The sequence below is a fragment of the Macrotis lagotis genome, chromosome X (genome assembly GCF_037893015.1).
Source record: "Macrotis lagotis isolate mMagLag1 chromosome X, bilby.v1.9.chrom.fasta, whole genome shotgun sequence".
In the NCBI taxonomy this organism is placed as follows: Eukaryota; Metazoa; Chordata; class Mammalia; order Peramelemorphia; family Peramelidae; genus Macrotis; species Macrotis lagotis.
In genome coordinates this window covers 529,044,750-529,068,426 of record NC_133666.1, presented here as the reverse complement: position 1 = coordinate 529,068,426, position 23,677 = coordinate 529,044,750, and the positions used below count along the sequence as shown (strand labels likewise).

Sequence of the window (23,677 nt, the reverse complement as noted above, 5' to 3'; positions counted from 1 at the left end):
TTTATAACCTGTTCTATTCCTGCCTTCCCAGTCTTGTTAGATTTTTCTTTCCTCTGTGTTCTATATAATTTAATGATATTGACATCTTTGCTGTTTTCTCACACAATGTGTACATTTTCATGAACTATCTCCATGCCTAAATGATCTCCCTCTTGGCTCCTCTGTCCTTTTTTAGGTCTGAGTCAAAATATCACCTTCTGCAAGAAGTCCTTTCTTATTCCCTTAACACTAGGACCCTCCCTCTCAGCTTGCCTTGAATATACTTGTGTGTACACGCACATACATGTATGGTTGTGTACATGACACACATGTAGTTCTGTAAGCACATGTGTGTGGTGATATGAACACATTTGTTATATATGAATGCATTATAATAGTTGGGAATAAGAATATATGTTGAATGCATGCATGTATATGTATGAAATTGAAGGAAATTTCAGATGGTATATTGGGTATATATATACACACACACACACACACATATATATATGAAATTAAAGATAATCTCAGAAGGAAAGCATTAACATTAATGGGATAAGAAAAAGTTGTTTATAAAGGTGAGATTTTTTAAACTGAGATATATATACATACACACATATACATATGAATATATATAAATCTTAGAACTTATCAATGTTCCAGTGTTCTACTGAGTCAGTTATCCAATAACTGCTTCTCTTGTGTATTTGTATATGTGTGTGTGTCTATACACATATATACATATACACAAATCCACACAGGACATACACACATGTGTATGTATATACATATATGTGTGTGCATATACACATACATACATATACATACCTAAAAGGAATTTAATTTTTTGGACTTGAATTTCTTAATATCTAGTTCAATGTCTGTATTATTGCAGAGATTTAATTTTATGAATTTATATACACATTTCTTCATACTTCTGTAACCCCTATTTTCTTGTGAAATAAAAAAGGTTAAGCTTTTATTCTGATTTAATTAAAATCTCTGGGAGACCATGACTCTTGTCACCTTTAATACTCATTATATCCATTAGCCAACATTCAAACACTCAGAGACTGAAATAAATTGTTCCAAAATAATAAATTATTATTATTTTCCAAAAATCATCATGGTAAGTTATGTTTCACCAGAATTACGAAGATGATTCATAGTTTTATTGGATTTCTAATGCTCCTTCTACCATTAGATCTTTCATTGATCTCATACAGAGAGGAGGAAAATATTTTTATATGCATTTTATAATGTTTCCACAGATTTTCTTTTCTCTCTCTCCCCCCCGTCTGTCTCTGTCTCTCTGTCTCTGTCTCTCCTCTCTCCTCTCTCCTCTCTCCTCTCTCCTCTCTCCTCTCTCCTCTCTCCTCTCTCCTCTCTCTCTCTCTCTCTCTCTCTCTCTCTCTCTCTCTCTCTCTCTCTCTCTCTCTCCTTTCTTTCTTTCTCCTTTTCTTCTTTCCTATCATCTTATTTAAAAATAAGAATAGAAAGATTCTATGAGATTGGACAGCATTTTATTTTCTGGTAAGAGGCATGAATTAATTGGTTATTTTCCCTGGAAAGAATACTAGATTTGAGCTCTGAAGGCTGGATTTGAATCCTTATTTTGCCATCTGAATAAGTTTGGGCAAACCTCTAATATTTCTTAGCCTCGGAGTTGCCTACTTATAAAATTAAGAGACTGGAATAAATGAAGTCTAAGGTCCCTTCCAGCTCTAAATCTATCATTTAATAATGAAAAGGGAATTTCAAAAAGAACTTGAAAATAACTCTATGTACAGGCATGGAATACTGTATACACAAAATATTATACCACAACCACTACCATAATGATAGTAACAATAACAACATCCAGTATTTACAGAGTACTTCACACTTTGCAGAAGACTTTACAAATATTTTATTTGAGAGCACTTAAAGGTTTTCAAAGTGTTTCCCTTTAGTAAAGTGAGTATTATTAATCTCACTTTATAGATTAGGAAACAGACTCAAGACAGGTTAGCTGATTTGACCAAGGCCACATTAGGTGGCAGATCTGAGATTCAGACCCAGAGAGTAGAAATAATTCAGGTTTTGCCTGTTGGGGGCAGTGAGTCCTTAAATAACTAAAACAATTTTAAGAATAAATAAGGAAGCAGCCACAAAGTGGTTTCAGTTTACCATCACTGTTTTCTTGAGGGGTGCTGTCCACCACTTGCCATCCTCCAAAACCGACAGGAAGATCAGTCCTAGTCATCCAGGCCTCATTCCAGCAATGATAGTTCCTTAAAAACATGCACACAAACACACACAAAGTAAAATTTCTGTTATACTCAATACTCTCAAAATTAACACAAGCTTCTATATCCTACATATATGTGTTATTGATAACTTATAGAAATAGAAAACCTAGGGATTGCCTGCCAGCAGTACCAGAATGGAGAGGGTTAACCAAATGTTGACCTACAGGCTGCATCATCATTCCATCAGCTGACCTCTGCATTGGCCCCTGCTTGTCTGTGAGTCTTCATCCCTATTTTAGTATAAGTATTAAATTCATCCATAAGGTATCAGGTTAGAAATACCAAGTAAGTAGCACTTACTTTTTTTTTTTTGGATTATATAATTTGACTTTTATGTCTCCTTTTCAAAGTTCAATTCAAAGTACACCTAACAAAACTAATAGTTATTCTCTCCAGGGAGATTATATTCTACTGGGAGTGTACAAGATATGAAGAAATAAGTTAATGCAAAATACATGCAAGATAACAAAAATAATTTGAAAAAGGAGAGAGTTTTATCATTTGAGCTATGTATATGTGTGTTTGGTGTGGAGAACAGAGGTTATCTGGATGGGAAATACATGCCTCTGGATTCTTTTATATATATAGCTTTGACTTGAAACTACCGGGTACCATGGAAACTCGACATTTGAGCCCATCTGGTAAGGCTGGTTTTTCTACCATTTCTAGCCAATCTCCCCTGCTGATTCTGAGGCAATCTTCCATCACTGGTTCCTCTTCCCATTTCCCTTTCCCTCTCTGAGCTCATATGAGCTTTGATTTATAAAAAGCATGGTTCTTCATAAGGATTGTTACAGTGACAATCCATCTGGTGCTTATGGTCCTAGACCACTGCTATGGAAATCATGTTCTATTCACTATAATTCTATATAAATCATAAATTCACATTTAGGGCTAAATCAAGAAGGAAACGTTATGGGGTAAGAATGGGACCTTCACATAATTCCCAGATGGGATGTATCCAATTTGCTGCCTTAGCTCTTCAGCGTTTTGTGTATAGTTATTAAAGTAATAGCACATGAGGAAAGAAAGTGTTATTAAGAATCATATTGTTGCTGGGATTAAAAATAATACTATGTCCTTGGAAAGACCTAAAATGATATAACAGAGACATATTGAGGATTCTCTAGCTAAGCAGAAATTGAAACCTTGTTTTTTAGATATTTTATACATACATACACATATACATACATAATTCATACATATATATTTTTCTATCTATTTTGTGTGTTAAGTCATTTTTCAATCATGTCTGATTTTATGATCTTATAATATGTGTATGCTCATGTACATTTGTATTTATGTGACTTGTATTTATATGTCATTCATATTTATATTAATGTAGAACTCTCTAGATCACACCAAATCCAGACATTATCAAGGAGATCAGGAGACATAGAGATAAATGAAAAAAGATCTCCATCATCCCCTCTTCAGTGATTCTCCAAGGAGTTTAGTCTACTCTTGCTGACCAATGGAAGACCTGATTTTGAAAGACAAGTTTTTCTTTCTTTTTTTATGTTTTTTTTTTTTTTTTTTTTTTTGCAAGGCAATGGGGTTAAGTGGTTTGCCCAAGGCCACACAGCTCGGTAATCATTAAGTGTCTGAGGTCACATTTGAGCTCAGGTACTCCTGACTCCAGGGCTGGGGCTTTATCCACTGCACCACCTAGCTGCCCAAGGTTTTCTTGCTTAATATTTTGGATTTATGGAAAGATAGAAGAAAGAAGGAAGAACTGTGTGGAAACCTCCAAGGAGGACAGATTAGTTGAGGCTACAGTAGAAGTGGGAGAGGAACTGCAAGCCTGTCCAGATGAAAGATCTAGCTTGGTACCACCAAAATGATGATTATTCATTTTCCTTCTCCATTTTTGCTTTTTTTTCTCTTCTGAAAGGGTATGAACCTGGAGTTTTCTGGTAGAAGACTTGTTCCTGTTTCATAAACATTTATTCACTTTTATTTAAAAAAAGACAGCTAGGAGGTACAGTGGATAAAGCAGTGCACCCGGAGTCAGGAAGACTTCAGTTCAAATCTACCCTTAGACAATTACTAACTATATGACCCGGAACAAGTCATTTAACCTCTGTTCAAATTTCCTTAACTTTAAAATGAGGATAATAATAGTGCCTATCACCCAAGATTGTTGTGAGGATAAAATGAAATAATTTTTGTAAAACACTTTGTAGACCTTAAATTACTACCCAACTATTATTATCAAACATTTACTTTTTCTCTTTAAACAATAGTTGTGATAATATACTATAAAATGTTCTTATTGTTAGAATTAAATAAGAAGGAAGATTTAATATCAGGAGATTCTGGGCATAAGAAGAGATAGATTTAAAATTGAAATTTTTACAGAGAGATCTGTGACTAGGAGCTTGGGCTAGGAAAGTAAAGTATTGATTCAGTTTCAGGATGGAAGAAAAGAAGGAAGGAAGGAAGCCACAAGGAATATAGGGGAAAAAGAATTTAAGTGGGATATATAGGGCAACTGGCATAATAAAGAGATACTGAAGGGTTGAAAGGTCAATGTTCCAATTTTTTAACATGAGAAGGGAATGAAATCTTTAAATCATAGACCAGTGAAATTGATAGAATGGAGAACTGAAGGGAAGGTCAGTGAAGATCTAGAAACAGAAACAGTAATCATGAAAAGCCATCACAGCTTCATTGAGAACAGCTCATACCAGACTGATCTTTCTCCATTTTTGATAGACAGGTAAATCAGGGAAATGTTGTTATACAGTTTATGAGATTTTTAACCAAAAAAAAAAAAATAAATGAATCTTTCCTGATGGTTTTTTTAGGTTTTTGCAAGGCAAATGGGGTTAAGTGGCTTGCTCAAGGCCACACAGCTAGGTAATTATTAAGTTTCTGAGACCAGATTTGAACCCAGGTACTCCTGACTCCAGGGCCGGTGCTTTATCCACTACACCACCTAGCCACATGTATTATGCCACCTAGCTGCCCCTATTTCCTGATGTTTTGATGGAAAAGTTTGAGAGTTCCAAGTTAAATGGATTGTAAAATTAAATGGGTTTGGACCTGATTAAAGGTCTAATTATCAATGGTTCAGTGTAACCTTGGAAGAAAGTCTCTACTGGAATACCACAATGATTGGTACTAGGTGTGTGCTGCTTGCGTTTTTAAAATGATTTGGATAAAAGATGTGAAACTGAATCAAAGCCTACACTGGGAGAAAGTAATAAACCTACAATCAAAGATCCAGATTGCAAATCTTAGTTCTGCTAGTTATTAACTTGATCAACTTTTTAATTGTTCATTTTGCCTGACTCTTTCTGATCCAGTTTGGACTTTTCCTGGCAAAGACCTTGGAGTGATTTGCCATTTCGTTCTTCAGTTAACTTTACAGATGAGAAACAAAAGCAAACGGGATCAAGTGACTTGTTCAGGGACACACAGCCAGTAAGCACCTGAGACCAGATTTGAATTCATCAAGATGAGTCTTTGTAACTTCACACTTGACATTCTATGTTTACCTTGGGTGCCTGTCCATAAAATGAAGATAAGACCATACCTATGCTAGATACTTCACATGCTGTTTTGAGATTACAATGAGGGTAAAGAACATTAAATTTGAAGTCAGAAGGCCCAGGTTCAAATTCTAGTTGTCACTTATTGCTTGTTAAGCAAGTTATTCACCTTTCTGATGCCATTACCTAATCTTTAAAATGAGGATGTTAGCTTTAATGACTACTGGGATGTCTTCTGGCTCTAAATGTATGATCTTATAAATATTTTCAGAAATTTTCTGCAAAGTCTTTCTTTTCTCTATTATACTAGCAAAACTATGTGTGTGTGTGTGTGTGTGTGTGTGTGTGTGTGTGTGTGTGTGTGTGTGTGTGTGTATCAAAAGTCTTTCTCCTTTTCTTCCTTTAGGTCTTCCTTTTTTCTATTCTATCCTTTACAGAGCTGTCAAAATAATTTTTTTGAGGTAGAGTGGGAAAAGAAATAGAACCTATTAGGTGCCAGACCCTATGCTAAAAGCTTTACAAATATTATCTCAGTTGATCCTTATAACAACCCCAGGAGACTGTGCTTCTGTTTATAGATGAGGAAACTGAGGCAAACAGAGGTGTGAAGTGATCTTGCTCAACTAGTAAATGTCTGCAACTGGATTTGAATTCAACTCTTCCTTATTCCAGGCTTGGCTTTTTATCTATTGTATCACCCAACTGCTTGCACATCCTCTAAAATCTGGATCCAATTTAACTTTCCAACCTTATTTCATATCATTCTCCATTTGCAAACTCTACAATTCAGGTCAACATGATTATGTGTTGTTCTTAATCTTTTAACATGCATTCTTCCACCTCTCTGGATTTGCTTCATCCATGCTGCATCTCTTTGAATGTAAGATTTTCAAGGGAAGGATCTGTGTCTTTGTTTACCCAGATCCTAGTATGAGGTACCTTGTTTGTAGGCACTTAAATGCTTGTTGATTGATTCCACACAGAGCTAAGGAGTCAAGTCTCCTCTGAAGATAATTAGGTTTTTTTCTCTCCCTAAATATTCTTTACAGCATATTGTCTAGATCTCTTCTTATTCCTATTACATTCTACTCTGTATTATCATTCTCTGTAAATAACCAACCTCCCTTCCCCCTCCATCTCTGTGCTGTCATGTTAAGCTCCTTAAGAATAGGCACTGTGCTAATTTTCAGTCTTAAAGCCCTGCACACAGAAGAATATTAGGAACTTGACAAATATTATTGAATTGAATATCCTTAACATTTTCCCTACATTATGACTGTTAGTTTTAGATGTTATGTAAGCTTTTAGGAGGCAAGGATTGGGTCTATGGAATTCAATTTGTATAGTCTTCCACCACACCAAATAAAATAGGTACTTGATAAAGTAAGCCTCAATTAAATGGAATGTTCCAGTTAGCTTCCTTTCCCTGGTTAGCAGGAGCACACTTTTTGTTTCAACCTGTGTAATTGAGTAATAAATATTTCTTACATTTTGAATAGTGATCATCCTCTTGTTATTAAGTCATTTTAGTTGTGTTCAACTCTTTGTGGTTTCCTTTGGCATTTTCTTGGCAGAGATACTAAAATGGTTTGCTATTTCCTTCTCCAACTCATTTTACAGATAAAGGAAACTAAGACAAACAGCGTTGAATGACTTGTCTAGGCAAGATTTGAATTCAAGAACATAAATATTCCTGACTCCAGGCCCATCACTCTATCCCCTGTATTGCCTACTTACATATATATATATATATATATATATATATATATATATATATATACTGACTTCTTGTTGTTCACTTGTTTCAGTCATACTGTATTCATCATGATTCCATTTGGAGTTTTCTTGGCAAAGATTCTGGAGTTGTTTGCCATTTCCTTCTCCAGCTCATTTTACAGATGAGAAAACTGAGGCAAACAGAGTTAAGTGACTTGCCCAGGGTCATACAGCCAGTAGGTGTCTGAGGTCAGGTTCACACTCAGGAAAATGATGGCTTCAGGCCATCAGTATATCCACTGTTTCCCCCATCTGCCCCAGAGATTATGCACCCTTATGGTTATAGAGAACACTGACATCAATCTCAAATAGAAAGGCAAGGTCATAAACTGTAATAAGAAACTCTGCTGGCCATATATTGACCCAGAAAACTACATATTACCTATGTTGTATGGTATTTCTGTTCATTTGTTAGAAAATTTCCCAATTATGCTTTAATCTGGTTCTAAAGCACTTGGGAGTGTGGTGGCTAAGACAAGCTGGAGTGTTTGACAGATCTGATATAGAAGGTAAAGACAATCAGGCAGGGTACACTGTACCCAGTAAAATAGTCTGAATGTTTTAGGTTAGGGATCATAGATTTGGAATTGGGAGGAATCTTAGTGATCAACTAATCCAGGTCTTTCATTTTACAGCCGAGGAAATTGGTGCCTACAGAGGTTAAGTATCTTGCCCAGGATCATCAAGATAGCTCAAGACAGAGTTGAAATTCACATCAAGTATTTTTGTTTCTTTAAACAAATATTCGTTCTAAGCATGTTTCTTTTTGTAAGCATTTCTCTTTCCTATAATAGCAGGGTAAAAGAATTCTAGTTAATTTAGGGTTCTGATAAATTGATGTGTTACAAGTGCTTCTGATAATGATGAGTAAAGGATATCATTTCCTTTATTTCCTATGCCTCTCTCAAAAGGGAGGGAGGGCTGGCAATTTCCCTGCTTCTTTCCAAAGCACTGGTGTATCCATGTGGAATGCTAATACCACAGCAGAGCTGTTGCAAGAAACCCTTCAGAGTTTCTGCAGTGGCTCTTCACCAATGGCAAATGGCCAAGAATGCCTTTTTTATTTCTCCTTAGGCAAACAGTTAACAGCTAGGCAGCTCCTAATGTGAGGCTGGTGCATTGGTTTTCCAGTGTTTGGAAGCAAGAAGCCAGTTGTAAAAGATGCCCCATCCCTAACATCTGGCTAAGGTCATATCTGCTATTGGTGGGGTGGCTACCGGGAGGGGGAGAGCCAGACCTAAACTATTCTCCACCCACCCAAGGTCAGCTTCGGCAGCTAGGAGGGCTGTATGTTCAAGGTAATAAAGTGGTTAATTAAAGCAATGAGGACTTTAATGCTTTCACTTGGCTGGATGCTTAAGCACACCACAGGGTCATCTCATTTACAATCTGTCCAGAAAGTTTCAAAGAGAAATAGTTCTTAAAAGCAAAGAAAGAGAGATGGGCTTGTAACTTTGTTTCTACAGTTTTATTAGGGCCCAAGGGAAACCACAAATAGGACAGAAAAAAAGCCCTAGAGGAGCTGGCTTGGAACAGTTTCAAGAGTAAACCAAGTGTTTGAATTCTTTTATTGCAAAAAAAAAAAATAGTAAGGGGTGGAAGAGAGGCAGGTCTTACCTGGGAAATAATTTGCATTCCAGTGGCTGAAAGAACAGACCCACTTCCCCTGTTCTGCTGATGGGCACATAATGCAGGCAATGATATTAGCAATAAGAGGAGGAAAAAGTCAGTGATACAGCATTCTTAAATTTTGACCATTCTATTCATAATAGGTTTTTTTAAAAAAGGAAATGAAAAGAAATCAGTGAGCTCTGAGGCTTGTCTAACAAGACATTTCAAAGTGGAAATGAAAGCCTGGATGGAGGAAAAACTTGTCAGTTAGGAAAGTTAATGAAGCAAGATGACAGAAAAGAAATTATTCAGGCAAAGGGAGTATGTCAGTGGAATCTTTTATGTGGCTGAGTTAGAGCCCGCTGCCCTGCTTTGTTCTCTGAGATGTTACTGTTTCCTCTTAGGGGTTGGGAAGGAGGTTAGTAGCAGGAAGCTTTGGTGTTCTCTAGGGACAGGTGAGTCAATGGGGCTTGCCAGAGGCCTAGCCAGGTATGTGCCAACCTAGGCACTGCAGTCTGTGTCCTAAGAGGCCCTTTATTTCTCTGATGTTGGGAGCTAACTGAAGAAGTCCCTAAGGAAGCAATCAGAAATAGTCTAACTTTTGCAGTAGGGCTGTGAGAGAGATGAATGGAGTTTGTCAAGGAAAATATAATATAGAATAAGATGGGTTTGCAGGAAACAATCACAAAACAGGAAGATGTTTGGAGATTTTGTGCCAGCCTCCTTCTTCCCTGGCTAAGTGACTGATCAGTCAAGAGAAGACAAAGTATGTAGAAAAAGTAGACACACCTACAATACATTTTACCAAAGAGAAATTTGGTATAAAACACGTTCTCTACTTTCCTGTTTTCCCATGTCTTTTTATTTTCTTCTGTTTTCATTACTCTGTCTTTCTCTTATAATTTAGATTTCCAGACAAGCTTGAAGCATTTTGAATGAAACTCTTCTAATTAATGGAGAAGATGCTGACTCTATGATGTTGGGCTTTGCTTAGTTGTGTGACAGTTGAAGTTGACTCCAGAGCTTTTTCTCCACCAATTATCAGCATCTTATACAAAATCACTAGTTTGGGGTCATAAGCAGAATCATATTCTCCTTCCATCTCTGTCTCTCTGTCTCTCTCACTTTCTTCCCCCCGCTTCTCTCTCTTTCTATTTCTCTCTGTTTCTGTCTCTCTCTGTTTCTGCCTGCCTATCTGTCTGTCTCTCACTCTCTCCATTGATCTATCTGGAACTTAGATATGTCAGCACACTAACTGGCTTTATAAATTCTTTTTTGGCTGATTAAAAAACATTGCTGTTAGAGAGATAAGGGTCGGTGGGGAAATTACTTTTAAGGAATTTGAAGGTTTGTGGCATATTATAAAATGTAAAAACATTGATTTAATCATTTACATATTTAATAAAATATCTCTTAAGTTTCCATTTACAAAATAGATTCCTAAGTTTCATATGTAAGCCTATGTGTGTGTATGTATATACATACATATATATATATATATATATATATATATATATATATGTATATATATATATATATATATATATGGATATATGGTAAAGTGGATAAGACTTCCAGGATTGGAGTCACGAACACTCATCTTCCTGATTTCAAATCTAGTTTTAGACTCTGGCAAAGTCACTTCATCCTGTTTGTTTTAGTTTCCTCATCTGCAAAATGAATTGAAAGAAATAGCAAACTACTCCAGTACCTTTTCCAGGAAAACAACGTTTTGGACATGACTAAAAAGACTGAACCATATACAAACATAATTCATACATAATAGAATGGACATACAAATATATGGATATAAAATCATGGTTTTCCATTCTTATTAAGATGATTAATTTGTTAAGTCTGTAAACATAGGTTCTATGAAGATGTCTTAAGGATATCATGCATCCTTAAGAATAATCAGCCAAAAAAAAAAAAAGAATAATAACTATTTGATCATGCAGGAGCTAATGTTCTAATTTGTCATTTATCCTTCTATTAAAACTCTACTGTCTCAATTTGGCACCAAGGGGAGGTTGGGGTCTTAAAAGCTAGGCTAACAGAGTAAAAGTTCTGGCTCTACCAAAAAAATGTCTATGTGTGTGTGTGTGTGTGTGTGTGTGTGTGTGTGTGTGTGTGTGTGTGTGACAGAGAAGGGGGAGAGGGAGAAAGAAGGAGAGGAAAAGAGAAGGGAAGGGGGGAGAAAGAAAAAAGAGGGAGAGAGAGATGAGGATCACCTTAGGTAAGTAAAGAGATGGTGATCTTCAAGTTGGTCACCAGTTAATGAATTGTTTTGACCATCCCAGCTTAGGAAAACATCCAATGAGGTAGGGGTTCTTAACTTGGGGTTTATAGATCCCTAAGGGGCTTATGTATAGATTTCAGGGGGTCCATGATTTTTAAATATTTTGATAACTATATTTGAATACACTTGTTTTCCTTTAAAATACTATATATTTTATTATGTGCACTTAAAAATGTTTTTAAGAGGACTCCATAGATTTCATCAGACTGAAAAAGGGGCCCATAACATGCAAAAAAGATTAATCACTCTTTCTCTGAGGAGTGGAGGGACCATGATCTGCCTTAGTAAAGGAATTATACACACTAATGAAATGAAAGGTCTTTTAAAATGAAAATATTATCAAGTGATCAGATATATATGTATGTATATATGTATGTATATATATACATATATATATATATGTATATATATATAGTGATCAGATCCTTGATTCCTATGCTCTCAGGTCACCCTTTTATGTCTACTGTCATTTGTTACTAGAGGTGCCAGGGATTGAGCTGGAACAGAGACAGAATTCATTTCCTCTGGGTTATTCCACATTAGCATTGACAATGGTGAAGAAGGAGCTTGACAGAAGTGGTTCAGATGAGGTTTGGGGAATACCTACAGATTTCAGGAATCCAGTTGACCTTTTCTCTCATTGCCAGGGAAAATTTAGAGTTTATCAGTGGTTGGGGTATTAATATAGGATTTAAAAAATCATTCCCAACATTTTTATTCATTTTTCTCCATGGCAAAGAAATCAAAGGAAATGGGACTGAAAAATGGTTAGTGCTCCATTACCAGCACTATGCCCAACCAAAGACTATCCCATACTGCTAGTAAACAAATTTATGCTTATGGTTCTGAAAACATATCAAAGCTTGATTTCTTCCCTTCTTTTTTGAGGCTTTTCTCTCTTGAAAAATGAAAAAAACATATCAACAAATGCCTGAGCCCATATCCTGAAGGGCAGGCTTTTTTAAGATATTCTGTAATAAAATACATATTTGCTCATATTTATTAAAAAGAAGATTTAAAAAGGTAAATCAGGTTCAGTAAGCCCCATAATTATACTTCTATGTTAAAAAGTATTTCATAAATAAGAATATTCTAAATCTGACAGTGCCTGTATATATGTTCATATATGTATATACACATACACATACGTGTGTATGTATATGTACATGCACGTGTGCATGTACATGTATATGTGTATGTATATGTATATGTATGTGTATATGTATATATATGTATATGTATATGTATATGTATATGTATATGTATATGTATATGTATATGTATATGTATATGTATATGTATATGTATATGTATATGTATGTCCTACATCTGATTCATACTGGTAGTGCCACCCTGGATGAATCATTAATTTCTTATTGTCCTCAGACAAAGCTCAAAGCCTCTAATGTGCGGAGCATGAAGCTGTCTGCATTAGCAGGAGGATTTTCTTCACTGGACATTCCCCAAATCAATAAAATTACAGTTCTTTGTTGATAAGGAAACTCCCTCATATGGGTCAGTACCTTTTCTACAATTTATAGTCTAAAAAAGCTACCTAGAGCATCAAGGAAGTGAGATGCCATGCCCAGGATCACACAACTATTATGGTCAGAGAAGACTTGAAAGTGCGTTTTTCATGGCTTTGAGGTCTCTCTGTATTATTTACTAGATCATGCTGTCATTAATTTACATAAATATGTAAATATAAAAGTTCACACACACACACACACACACACACACACACACACACACACACATATATAGAGAGATATATATATATATAGAGAGAGAGAGAGAGAGAGAGAGAGAGTTTATTTATTGTCTTTTGTTGTGTCTAATTCTTCATGATCCCAATTTCTCGTCAAAGTAAAGGAGTGGTTTGGCACTTCCTTCTCTAACTCATTTTATAGATGAAGAAACTGAGGAAAACAACACAAAGTAACTCTCCCAGCATCTTCTCCATAACACAATCACTATTATGTCATCAGTAATCATCTATTTTGGGTAAGATTTTGATCCAGAGTATGTACATATAGGAAATTATAACACAAGTGGATTGTATTATTCTTGATTTCCTTGTTTTGAGGAAGATTAGAGAAATTTTTTTATTTTTTTGTGGGAGGCCATGTGACATAGTGTAAAGAATTCTCAATTTAGAGAGAGAGAAGACCTTGGTTCAAATTCTGAGTCTCTTATTTACCAAGTCTATTACCTTGGGCAAGTCACAACATCTATGAGGTCAGTCCCCTTGTCTATTAGATGATGATAAAAATAATTATTCTACCTATCTTATGGTGGAGGTGGTGCTGTGAGAATTCAGTGAAATAATGTTTGTGGAGCACTTTGTAATGGCCCTAAATATAAATGCTAGTTATTAATATCATTCTACCTTAGCACTTCTTGTGTTGACAAAATCAGTTCTCTCTATTTACACTGCATGTGGAAGAAATCCTTTGAAAATCAAGCAACTAACCACCTTCCTTGTTCCAGATACACATGGGAGAGAACATACCTTCTATCCAACGGGAAGAGAGAAATGCTATTCCTAGCATGGAAAGTGTTTATTCTTAGCCTGGGGTATGTTGCAGAGAAGAGTTGAGTAAGAATCCAGTATGAGGAAACTGGATGACTTTCCAGTTCCTCCCAAGTCACATCTTCAAAGTGTGGCTCACAATTTTTAAAAGAGTATTTATGGACATATCAAAATATAAAAATTCATTCTCAAAGTCAAATAAGAATGGTCTTCATATGATTTCTCATTTGGCTTCATCCACACATCTGTTCTCAGTTGAAATAATCAGGAGCTGATCACACACCTCCTAAGACTTCCTTATTTAATTTATTTAGATATACTTGCCAAGTGCTTATTTTTCTACATAGTATCATCATCAGGGAGGTGATCATTCAATAAACATTTATGAAGCACCTACTATGTGCCAACCATTAGAAGACAGCCCTTATTCTCAAGGCACTTCCTTATCTTTCAGGTAAGGAGAATGTTGGTAGTGGGGTTTGGAAGGAAAGATCCCTCTCTAACCACTTCTATAACTCTAATAAGTTTCACCACATGTTTTTATTTAGTTGCTATTCTAAGATATCCTTTATGAAATGAGGTGATCCAAACTGATTTATTTGAAGGGAGGGTCAAACCATTAAATTTATTTCATGCCATCTGAACACATTCCAGGAGACCCTAATATAGCCATTACTCTTTTGATTCTGGTTGAACCCTAAATAAGCATCTTCATTAAATTTTCCACAGTGATTCATAGATAGTTTCCCCCCAAGGTTCCAAATAATTCAGAAACCATTAGCAAACCAGGGACAAATAGCTGAAATTGGTTCTTGCAATGTTTATTATCTTCTACTTGTCTACACTGAATGTCATTCACTACCATGAGTTTCAGTAACTCAGGTCATATTTGTCCTTTCAATGATCTACCTCTCTTCTCTTCTCCTGACAAATTGAATCATTCACTCACTCAGTCACTCACAATTTATACTGTAATGACAGTGGGCAAGGGAGTCTTCTTCATTATTTGGAAAGGTTGGACAACTCCATTAAGCAACTAATTTGTGCTGAGGGGGAACAGAAAAATCATTTACAAAGGGGACTTAGGAACTAATAATAACAAATATAAATAAAAATGACTTGCAAATTTTACTTGTCCATTTTATCAAAAAATTTCCACCACCAAGAGCAATCGATAGATCTGTATCTCAAGGTATTAGAAGGCATCCAAGATAACATGACTTGCCTAGGGTCACATCAATAGTATGTGCAGAGGCAGCACTTAAACCCAAGGCTAATTTCCTAGCTTCTTCCATATGAGTTATTATGGGTAGGATAAAGTAACAGAGAGAAGCAAGGGACATATTTAAGACTGCTAATCTCAAAGTCAGGAAGACCTGGGTTCAAATCTTGCCCCTGACACATATTGGTTGCAGTGACCCTGGGTAAATCTTTTTAGAGCAATAGGCTACTGTCTAAGAATAAAAGTTGCAGAGAAGGGATTGATCCACACTGGAGAAGGGAGTTTCCTTGTTCAGGAGTTTCCTATGGGAATGAAACTATAGGACTAGTATCAATCCTATAAAGCAAGCAATCATCAGAATGAATTTTATTTGGTTTGTAATTAGAGAACAAATAAAAGCATGCTCATGTCTACTCTTATCTTCACCATCTTTGGCCCCAATTCTACTTCTAGCTTGATCTCTTAGCTATTGAAGAAGTAGATACAGTGGAAGACTGATACCTGCTGGTATTAAAATTACAGACTGTAAATGATGATGATGATGGGCCATAGATTAAAGGAGAGAGAAAAGCCAGATGGATTCAATTAATAAATGGTTCATGGAAGAAGACAACCTGAAGAATTTGAAGGAGAGTCAGGAAAGAGACTGGAAGAAAAAAGGGAAATGAGGCACTTCATATGGAAGGAATGATATATACAAAAGCACAAAGATAAGAGTGATCAATTAAGGTAAGAGAAGAAATCTATTTGACTGTAGTTTATAATGGAAAATACACAGATCAGATGGAAAAATAAGGGGTATAAAGTGAAGGGAAGAGTTCACTTAGGGCAAGAATTTCATGATTATAACCTTTTTTTCAGTGGAGGCAAATTAAAGTGATAACTAATAATGCAAGATGCAGAGTGATAACTAGGGTAGAGTGAATAGGAGTTTTGTCCCATCAAGGAAAGGTATGCTGCTTCTCTGTGTTATTTCTCTGACTCACTATTGCTGGTTCAATTTGGGACTATCCTCTGAAAGGACAGGGATTTATAGACAGAGAAGAAAGGACATCAAAATCCCCAAACTTATATTGAAATAATCCCCCTGATCTTTCAATTAAGGGAAATAAGATGACATCTAGTTTCTGTTTAAGTTGTTTCAAAACATCTACACCTCTTGAGGTGTTCCAGTATCTCTTGGGAAACTTTGAAAGGGTGAAAGTAGGAAAAAGGTTCATCAGAACAAGGCTACCAGCAACCTGAGTCAGAATCACCTTCATGTGTCATATCTCCAGGGAGGCACCTACAGCCCTCATTAGATGGTGGAGGGTGCCCTCTGGGTGTCTATAGCTCCTCTGATATTGCTTTGGAGGGTGCCTCTGGATGTCTATAGCTCCTCTGATATTGCTTTTAAAAATCACTGAGAATTTGACAAAAATCAATTGTGTAGGAGATGGGGGCAGCAAGTAAAGTGATTTTGGACTTGAGTTTTACAGAAGGGTTGAATGTGAAGAGGTTCGGGGGTCTGCACAGCTTAAAGTCTACTCTTTCAACTTTGCCCACTTACTTGTATCTGGGGCACTTCCTGTAATTAAATCTGAGATTCATAATTATGGATTTGAACTGGTGTATACTCTTCAGATCTAGTGTTTTGGTTCTGGGTTCTGTGAAGGAAGTAGGGAAAAGAATTGGACCAAACAATTGAAACATAGTTTGCAAATATGTATATGGAAAAAACAAAAATATTTTAAAGGAGGAAAGAATAATAAAATGGAATCCAATGAATCTTCAACTCACTGATGTCATTATTGCCCATAATGATATGACTCTCAGTCTATTCTGGGTAACTTTTATTTATGGACTCTCTGCAATGTAGTAATAATAATAATAACTAAGATTTATATAATGCATACTCTATGTCAGATATTATACTTAGTGCTTTACAATTATTATCTCATTTGAGCTTTACAACTACCTTAGGAGGTAGATACTATTATTGTGCCCATTTTATAGTTGAAGAAACTGAGGCAAACAGATAAACTCATCTCCCTGAGTTCAATCCAGACACTTACTAGTTATGTGACCCTGAGAAAGTCACTTAAGCCTATTTGGCTCAGTTTTCCCATCTGTAAAATGTGCAATAGAAGGAGATAGAAAATCACTCCAGTATCTTTGCCAAGAAAACCCCAAGTGGGGTCATGAAGAATCGGACATGACTGAATAATGATTGAACAAATGTTAGTCCCGGGGATAGAAAGGAAGGCAAAAATATTCCCTTGGTCTCAAGGAGCTCATATTCCAATGGAGGTTGAAGTCATGGGTGGGGAGGAGAAGGGTGACTATTAAATAGGAATGTTTCAAATTGAGAGATAGCTTGTTTACATAGACACAAAACAAGAAGTGGGGTGGCCTTGTTAGGGGCACTAGCTAGTCTGGAAAGAGTGGGGGGAAGGAGCAGGAAGCATCTAATCTGAGCTCATATTGTGTTTTATCTTGGAAAGAGTTGAGTTTGCACTGTCTCTCTGCCATTTACCAAATGAAGTAACTAGGTCTGTATAAGACTGATACAGAATTGGCAGAAGGTAATCCTTAAAGAAAAGCTCAAAAAGTGATGGAGACAGGAAGAAGTGGTGGGGAATGTTAAGAATCTTCCACATAAGGTAAGATTTGAGCTGAGATGTGAAGTATTCCTGGGAGGCAAGAAGATGGAAGTGAGGACTAGCGCATTCCAAGTTTGGGGAAAAGTAATATGAGAGAGAGAGAGAGAGAGAGAGAGAGAGAGAGAGAGAGAGAGAGAGAGAGAGAGAGAGATAGAGAGAGAGAGAGCAAGCTAGCGCTCTGTGGATGAGAAACAGCAATGTGTATAACTAGATCTTAAAGGGAACTGAGTTAAAGAAGCCTTGAGAGGTAGGAAGGGAACGGGTTATGACAAGCTCTAAATACCCAACTGAGAACTTTAGATTTGATCTTGGAGGTAATAGAGAACTAATTATATTTCACTGAGTTGGGGAGGGTGACATGGTTAGACCTATGCTTCAGAAAGATCACTTTGAGAACTGAGTTATAGGATGGATTGGAAGGAGAAGGGATTTAAGGTAGTGAGATCAACCAGAAAGATAATGTAGTAGCTAAGGGAGAGTGATGAGATCCTGAATTATGATGGTATCTGGGTAACTAGAGAGAGGCATGTGAGAGATGATATGAAGGTAGATATAGCAACAAAATAAGGTGGGAAAATGAGGGGTCTCAGATGAGACTTTTGAGGACTATCTACAGAGATGATAATTGAACCCGGGAGAGCTAATGAGATCACCAGGTAAGACAATAAGGATGGAAAAGAAATGAGGGCTTGGACAGAGCCTTGGGAAATACCTCTGTTTAGAAGACATGATATAAATGAGGAAAATAGTAGAAAATAGGAAGGGATGATCAGAAAAATAGATCCATTTTATAGCATTATCATGAAAAGTTCAAGAGGAGACAGTATACAGGAAGAAAGGATACAGAATAATTATCTTGTCTTCTTTAATATCCTCCCTGTGCTGACCATGTGCAAGTCTTTTGGTAAGAGGTGATAAACAGAGGTGGGCCCAAGAGGTTGGTTGGGAAAGATGTAGAGGTAAGCACAATGCATACATAGTCTAGGGAGCTTTCTATATTACTGTGATCTGAAAATTTTGAGAAGGATATCTTCTAAATTTCTCCCACCATGAACCTAGAATGGTTCTTGTCCTCCTCTTCTACCTACTCTCAAATTTACATTACAGCCCCCCTTGCTGAGTTAGAAAACAAAGGCAAAGGCATAATCTCCAGAAGGCCATCATGAAAATTCATGTTGTCCTTACCTAATCTATTAGCATAAATATTTCATTTATTAGTTGAAGTCAGGGGGAGGGGAGAAGAAGGGTGACTATTAAATAGAAATGCTCCTGTTTGAGAGATGGCTTGTGTACACAGACACAGAACAAGGAAAAGTGAAGCAGCCTTGTCAGAAAGTCTGTAAGGAGTAAGGGGAAGAAGCAGGAAGCATCTAATCTAAGCTTGTATTGTATTTTATCTTGGAAAGAGTTCTGGGTTTAGACTGTCTCTGCCATTTAACAAATATGCCATTGTTATGTGCTAAAACTTGCTGGGATTCATCTCTAAAATTAAAAGGTTAGATATGGAGTATGGAATGCTAAAAATTCTTCAATTTAACAAATCAAGTCATGGTGGTCTCTTACAGCAATTACTTTGATCTGGTTTGATTCTATTGTATACATTCAGAGATTTTACACTGCAATTCTCTCTTTAAAGTATTTCTTAAATTGTCCTTCCATTTGCTGAGGTCAGACTCACTTCTTTTTGTACAGTCCCTCAGCTTCTCTCCTCAGTTTACTCTAGCCCTTAAAATGAACCAGGCTATGTTTTATTCATAGTAATGCTCTGCAGCTAGTTCAGTGATTCCCTTCTTTCTACAGTGCCAAATGAGTGCTCCCTGATCCTGGGGGTTAATGCTGCTCTGGCAACCATTTGAGTTGCCTGTAACAAAAAGAAAATGGAGTACTTTCTCATTGTTAATTTTTTCTTCAGATGAGCTTTCATCCTCTCATCACCCCAAACTGGATGTCTTTACAATAGTGGTTTACCTTTATTGCTTGCACAGTACCTTAAGAGTAAAGATGTTGCTTGCTTGGAAATTCCATATCTTTTTTGATCCTGGTAACAGCTAAAATTATGCCCCAATTTCCCCTTGTAAATGTCATTGTAAATAACCTTTAAGTTGGGACACCTGGGAAATGATTATTTTTTCCCCCTCTTCTAAATGTATTGGACTGAGTGAACACAAAGTACAGTATTTCTTTGGTATCTTGAACTAATCCATAGAGCATGATGTTGAACAGATTAGGCAGACTCCTGTCAATCATGTTATGGGCAATGAGAGGATGGGGTGATAGAAAATAGTACCAAGTCCACTATCTTCTCTTTGCTCACATTTCGAACTGATGGTGCTAAATTGATGATAATCAGCAATGAAAACAGCCTCATTTTTAGATTCAAAGGACAACAAATAAATAGAAAAGCAAATCATTGTAACAATCCTCTGGCTATCATTTGTAGAAGAAAGGTATAAAGTATGAAATTAATTCATGTTAGCAAATCCAAACACCAAATTGTATTCTTTTCTTATTGTTAAGAAATGAATAATTAATACTAGGAATTGCACCAGCTCAGTACCCCTCCTTACTTTTCAGAATACCTTGCTTCCTTCAAAACTCAGTTCAAATACACCTCCTACAAATATGAAAACTTTCTGGTCTCTCTAACTTCTAGTCCCCTTAATCATCATTTACATGCTTTGTAACTATTTTACATATATCCAGTCTAATGGGAGAGGAGATTGTTTATACTTTTGTCTATATTATCTACAGTACCTGGTTCATAGTAGGTCCTTAAATAGATGCTTTTTGATTGGTTAATCTAAAAACAAACTTTAATAGTCAGACATTTTTACTCATGATGCTGAGCTACTGTAAAAATAGCCAAGGGAAAGAAAAAAAGAAAATCTGGTCTGAGTTTCTTAGCTGTGAATATGAACAATCAAATATATTAACTCTTAGCAAATGTCCTTGAAGATACAACTCACCACACTGAGTCCTTTGTAAGTTTAGGATTTATTTTCCCATCTTCATCCAGGAAGATATCCATTTGCAAATTAGCATTATTATCATGGGCTGAGAAATAATTGGTGACAATTCTTGCAGGTATTCCAAGACATCGAAAAACTAAAAAAACAAAGAAATAGATACTAACCTTATGAAATTACCATGAGACATTAGTAAACAGAAAAGGGAAAAATTTCCTGCTTGAAAAAGTAGTAGTGCAGCACCATAATAAAAAATTTTACTACATGATTTTTCCTCAAAATATTAGAGAAGGAAAAAATTAAATAATGATGTATAGCAGATCTGGTTTCAGAAACTGAATGAACAGGGCTCATCCAAACAAAGTTAAGCTAAATGGACACCTCTCATTTCATAGACTTCAATTTTTAGAGCTAGAATGGACTCAGAAGATCATTTTGTACAACTTTATCATCCTATAACTCAGAAAATCTGATATTTGTGACAACCTGTTTAAAAAACAATCTTTAAATTAAGCCCATGGAAGAGTCAGTACATTCATACTCAGAGGAGAGGGGCCAAGTTGGGGAGCAGAGGGAGATAATGTTGGAGAAGTCAGATGGGACCAGTTGGTGGAGAGCCTGGAATATTAAGCTGATATTATATTTTATTTACTACTACTACTACTACTACTACTACTACTACTACTACTACTACTACTACTACTACTATTACTACTACTACTGCTACTGCTACTGCTGCTACTACTGCTACCACTACCTAACATTTATAAAGTACCTACCTCATAACAGATATTATGCTAAGTGTTTTTCAAATATTGCCTCATTTGACTTTTTTTTTTAAACTCTGGGATGTAGATGCTATTAATATTCCTTTTTCATAGTTGAGGAAACAGAGGCATCAAAAGTAAAATGATTTGCCCAAAATAACTCATCTAGTAACTTCCTGAGGTTGAATTTGAACTCAGGTCCTTCTTGACTACAAGACCAGTACTCTATACACTGGGCAACCTAGCTGCCATGGACAATTAGGTGGTCAGTTCCTTAAGGGCAGGTACTGTCTTTTGTTTTTTTCTTTTTGTATCCCCAGCGAATAGGTCAACACATAGTAGGTACTTCATAATGAATTGAATTGACAAATAGATGATAGTGAGCCACTGTAAACTGTAGAATAAAGGAGTAATACAATGAAAGCACAATGTGAAGGCAAAAGATCACCCATTTAGAGTTAGAGGGATCTAAGAGATTATCTAAAAACCAATCCCCTCACTGTGAAGAAAATGAATTTGATGTTAAATGAGAGGTTGAAACATCATTCTGACCATTGTTAGAAAGTATCAGTAATGGAACTATAAAACTATTTCTCATTCTACATCATTTTAATTTCTATTGTAATCATTAAACAGGTTTTCTGATATGCTAATGAGACATGTCTTTAAGAATCAAGGAAAATTAAATTTGAAAATTAAGATTCTATAGGGCATGTATCCAGTTATTTTTTTTCATCTTTGACTGGAATTCATTCTGGTATCTCTTTGTAGAGGTTGACACTGAAGATTCATTTTAATTGTTTGATAATAAATTACTCAGATGCATTTTTTGCCATATGTACCTATTGATTAAACTTAATTCAAATGCCCTCCCTGGCTACCAGGACTTGAGCTATCAGGGCTTATTGAAAATAATTCAGCTGACAACTTTAAGATTAATGACTAAGCTTGGTTCTTTCTTCTGCGATCAGTTAGCACTTTAACCAATGGCTGCCCATCCCCATTCAATATGATAACCTTGAAAGCCTGCATTTGAGGACATTGTCAGCTGTCAGCCTCCTTAAATTACTTAATTCATAACCCCCAAGTACTGATAGGGGTTGCCTCTTCCTTCTCATTTACAACTTCATCTCTGTGTTGATTTAGTGTCTTTAAAAGCTCAAGTTTTTGAATCATCTATTCTAATCCTTGAAATCTTCCTCTGATTCATTCCATATGCAAAATAAGAATGACTCTGTGGGTATTAACCATATTTATAATTGTTATTGGGGAAACATTGAATTTAGGGTTCCAGTCTCTCTTTCTTCTTCCTTCTTTGTGGTATCCCATCACAGGGTAACCTACTTATATAAAAGGTGTTTGAGGGTCCTCTAGATTTCTCTTCATATCTCCTATTAAAATGTGCTTATAGGAAAAGAGCTGCTCATCCCATTCCCAGTAATGTATAGATGACTGATAAAGATGGAAGTGTTATCTTGGTTTACATTTTCAAAGTCAAAGTCACAAACCAAAGACATTATGCTACAATGATGGAATTTCAGGCATCGCCCCCTCACACGGGGAGGTAGAAAAGAAATGAGGGATTAGGAATGGATTATATTCTTGCCCTTGCTGAAATACTGCCCTAATAAGTGTAAGAGGTTGGATTTACACTCTTAGTACACTATCCACTGTACCACCTAGCTACCCAATGAAATAATTTAAGGGAATTTTCATCATATAGAATTTCATCTGAAACATAACTACCCAGTATTGCTTCTGCAGCATTTCTAATCTCTTCTTAAGGGGACTCTACATTGTATGGTCTACTTAAGTTTAAAGGACTTTGAGTCTGGTCTTTTCCAGCTGACATATTTCCATAAAACCTAATATGCAAGGAGGAGTGGCAATCTATATGAAGTAAAGAGTGACAGAGAGAAATCCAACAGCCAGTTAATGACATTTCCCCTTTTATCCCTTTAGAAAAATTCTTAGTATATATATATATAGTTCATTGATAGGTCACTGGAGATTTCTACCCAGTCAGCCCACTCAGGAAAAGGATTTTGAGGTTATCATATTAAAAGAGTACACATAAAAGAGTCATTTTCCCCC

The 23,677-nt window shown here is 36.1% G+C and overlaps 1 protein-coding gene across 1 annotated transcript in view; it reads right to left on the bottom strand.

Moving 5' to 3' along the window:
* F13A1 (coagulation factor XIII A chain) overlaps positions 1-23,677 on the bottom strand; it is a 265,734-nt gene that overhangs the window by 42,672 nt on the left and 199,385 nt on the right. Inside the window, exons 8-9 of the mRNA XM_074202109.1 lie at positions 20,817-20,955; positions 2,111-2,252 (exon numbers count right to left, since the gene is read on the bottom strand). Coding sequence (XP_074058210.1) covers positions 2,111-2,252; positions 20,817-20,955 — 281 coding nt within the window. The remainder of the gene's footprint in view (positions 1-2,110; positions 2,253-20,816; positions 20,956-23,677) is intronic.